The 2,931-nt window shown below is 40.2% G+C and overlaps 1 protein-coding gene across 1 annotated transcript in view; it reads left to right on the top strand.

Moving 5' to 3' along the window:
• Nucleotides 1-2,931, top strand: part of LTA4H (leukotriene A4 hydrolase) — a 14,489-nt gene that overhangs the window by 466 nt on the left and 11,092 nt on the right. Inside the window, exons 2-3 of the mRNA XM_031552151.1 lie at nt 463-641; nt 2,297-2,417. Coding sequence (XP_031408011.1) covers nt 463-641; nt 2,297-2,417 — 300 coding nt within the window. The remainder of the gene's footprint in view (nt 1-462; nt 642-2,296; nt 2,418-2,931) is intronic.

Here is a 2,931-nt window from a genome sequence, read left to right as displayed (position 1 = left end):
CGGGGTCAACTCGGGGCGCGAGGTCAGCTCGGGGCGCTGCGGCTCTTGCGTTTCTCAGCCCCGGCCGCCGCCTCGCCGCTCCGCCTGCTCTTCTCTTCGTGCCGTCCCCGAGGGGAAGTGATGTTTTCACCTTAAAATGGCGAAGGATTGGAAATAAGCCGTTAGAACGCTGCGCTTACGGCACTTTCCTCATCTTTTTACTATGCCAGCTACTTTCGTAGAGTATGCAATTAAAAGTGCAAGCCTCGTGAGCTTTATGTATATTAAACAAAGCCAGGTTTGGGTCTCCTGGGATTTGTATGCTTGCTTTCCTTGCAGACTCCCCTTCCAGCCTTTAAGTTCAGTACTGCTGTCCTCAGATTCCAGTTCCCAGCGCTCAGTGTGCTTGCTTCACCTCCCTATTTCTACCTGAGAAATGTAAATGCTTCCCTCGTCAGGCAGACTCGTGTTTAAGGTACAAAGGTACGAGGAAGGCCATGCCAGTCCTTAACGCTACTCAATTCCTTCCAGGTTTTGGATACAAAAGACCTCCAGATATTTAAAGTGACTGCAAACGGACAGGATGCAAAATTTGCTTTTGGAGAGAAGCACAGCTTCAAGGGGACCCCCCTGAAAATCACGCTCCCCTTTGAGATGAGAAGGTATGCCCTGTGCCTGCTCTTTCAAATGGTTTCCAAAACATGCTGCATAAACTGCTTTTCTGCTTATGGAGTCTTTGCGTAAAGCTTGCAAAGGGACCTTTCAGAGTGGTGAGTTTCATTGCTGTGTGATCTCGTAGGTAAGTTTCATATTTGGCCTTCAGTAGGAAGGCGAACCTTTGGGAGTCTGTACCCACATCCAGGGTTTGAAATGATGGGATGGTGGAGTGTTTTAGTGCTTCTCCTCTGCAGGAGTCCTCCTTGCTCAGCTATCTGTGCTCTGGATGAGTTACTGCAGGATGAAGCCTGCAGAAATACAGACTGTTTTTCTTTCCTTTATACAAAGACTGACCCCGTGTTACCTTAAAACTACAGGTTACACCTGGGAGTAGATACAAATATGTTCTCAAATATCAAAAGCTTTATTGTGTTACCTAGCCCAAGTACCCTGAAAACAGGAACTTGTAACTGTAATCTACTTCTTCTAAGTAGCATGAAATAAAAAGCCATTGCCAAGTTGATACATTTTTGGCAGTTTGCTGTGTCCTTACAACTCTGCACCATCCCACCTGCTAGAGCCCAAAGCTGTGATTTATGGAGAGGTCCTCTTGTTTGAATTAAATTGTCCAGTAAATTGTTTCTTATTGTTTCATATTCAAAATGCTTCCTGTCTCTATGAACTTACCTTTGATTTGTAGTATTGTGGAAGAAAAAGGAACGTAATAAGTCATCTGTTCCTTCTGGGGAAATGCTTATGAGTAAATGTGAAATTGAAAGAATTAAGTCCTTGAACAAATAGATGTTGGTGGAGATATAGAGTTTTTTCTTTTATTTGACTTCCAGCTGCTTTTTTCATTGTAGCAACAAGAATTGTGACGTAGTCACAAATAGAGACTAATCTTGTTTGTATCTTGTGTTAGACATAGTCTTCCTTGGAAATCAAAATAAAATGATGATAGGAAAGTGAAGAATTAAGAATTACAACTGAAAGCCTGACTGTTCAGCGAGCATATATGCCTTGTGATAACACAGATTGCTTTTTCTTTTGCTCTCAAATATGTACTTTGGAATGTTAGTTGTAAATTAGATATGTGTACCTGGTCAGTTTATCTGGTGTCCAACAGCACTGATTACCTGGATTTTGTGCTGAGATATGTTTGGTTTGTTAATTCCCAAGAGCAGTTTGTATAGCCTGGAACTTTCAGGTAACAAATGCAAGTACTTTCATGTGCAGTAATTACTAATAACAATTTTCTTCTTAAGGGTTGCATTTGAAGAATGTTCAAATCCTTCATTATTTTGGTGTGTATGTTCTTTTATAGGCCTTTTATGCTTTTTTGTTTGCTTATTGCATTCAGGTTTTTTATATTTACATAGTTTTGCAGAAACTACAAACTTAGCTGGTTTAAGGAGTCAAAAGAAGTTGTCTTCATTCTCCATGAACTATAGAAAAGGAGAATGGAAGCGTCTTGTGGCGTTAAAATTGAAATAAAACAAATGACTTTCACTGTCATAATTGAAAAGGGGTAGTTGTTTGTTCTTATTGTTCTCAGTGCTTCTGAGACAGTATGGCAGACTGTTTTCCTGAAAACTTTGTAGAGGAATTTCAGAAGCGATTGCAAGTCATGTCAAAACTGACAGTGTTCTTTATTGTACAGGGGACAAGAAGCAATTATTGAAATTTCCTTTGAAAGCTCTCCAAAGTCTTCAGCTCTCCAATGGTTTACTCCAGAGCAAACTTCGGGAAAGAAACACCCATTTCTCTTCAGCCAGTGCCAGGTTGACTGATGTTTCTTAGTTGTTTGTTATGTATTTCTGTAGTTCCCTCAGTTTCTAAGCAGGGGAAAGTACAGCAGCCTATAACTGCGTGTGTCAAAGACTGTAAACAAAAATACTGCAGTCAGCTTATTGCTGAGATTTTATTATATGTTTGCAATTTACTAAGTCCAGAACTGCTTTACTCTCTCCAGCGTTCTTGTCGAAAAACATCTAGTCACAGAATGGTAGGGTTGGAAGGAACCCCTGGATGTCAGCTGGTCCAAGCCTTCTGTGCAAACAGGAACATTTAGAATGGTTTCCCATCCTTTGCAACCAACACATGTGGTTATGATGTCTTACCTGCCACTATTTCCTTAAAAAATCCTTAATTGTGAAAACTACAAATGACCAAGTATTGGTTTGTGGTTAATTAATTCTCTGCAGAAGCTGTACAGATTTCTAATATAATACATTAATTTGATTTATTTCCAGTCCTTTGTGCAGGGAAAATAATTACATTTTAGCTGATTTTTTT

The sequence above is a fragment of the Meleagris gallopavo genome, chromosome 1 (assembly GCF_000146605.3).
Source record: "Meleagris gallopavo isolate NT-WF06-2002-E0010 breed Aviagen turkey brand Nicholas breeding stock chromosome 1, Turkey_5.1, whole genome shotgun sequence".
In the NCBI taxonomy this organism is placed as follows: Eukaryota; Metazoa; Chordata; class Aves; order Galliformes; family Phasianidae; genus Meleagris; species Meleagris gallopavo.
The sequence above is the reverse complement of the archived record's forward strand: the minus strand, read 5'-3'. Positions and strand labels throughout refer to the sequence as shown.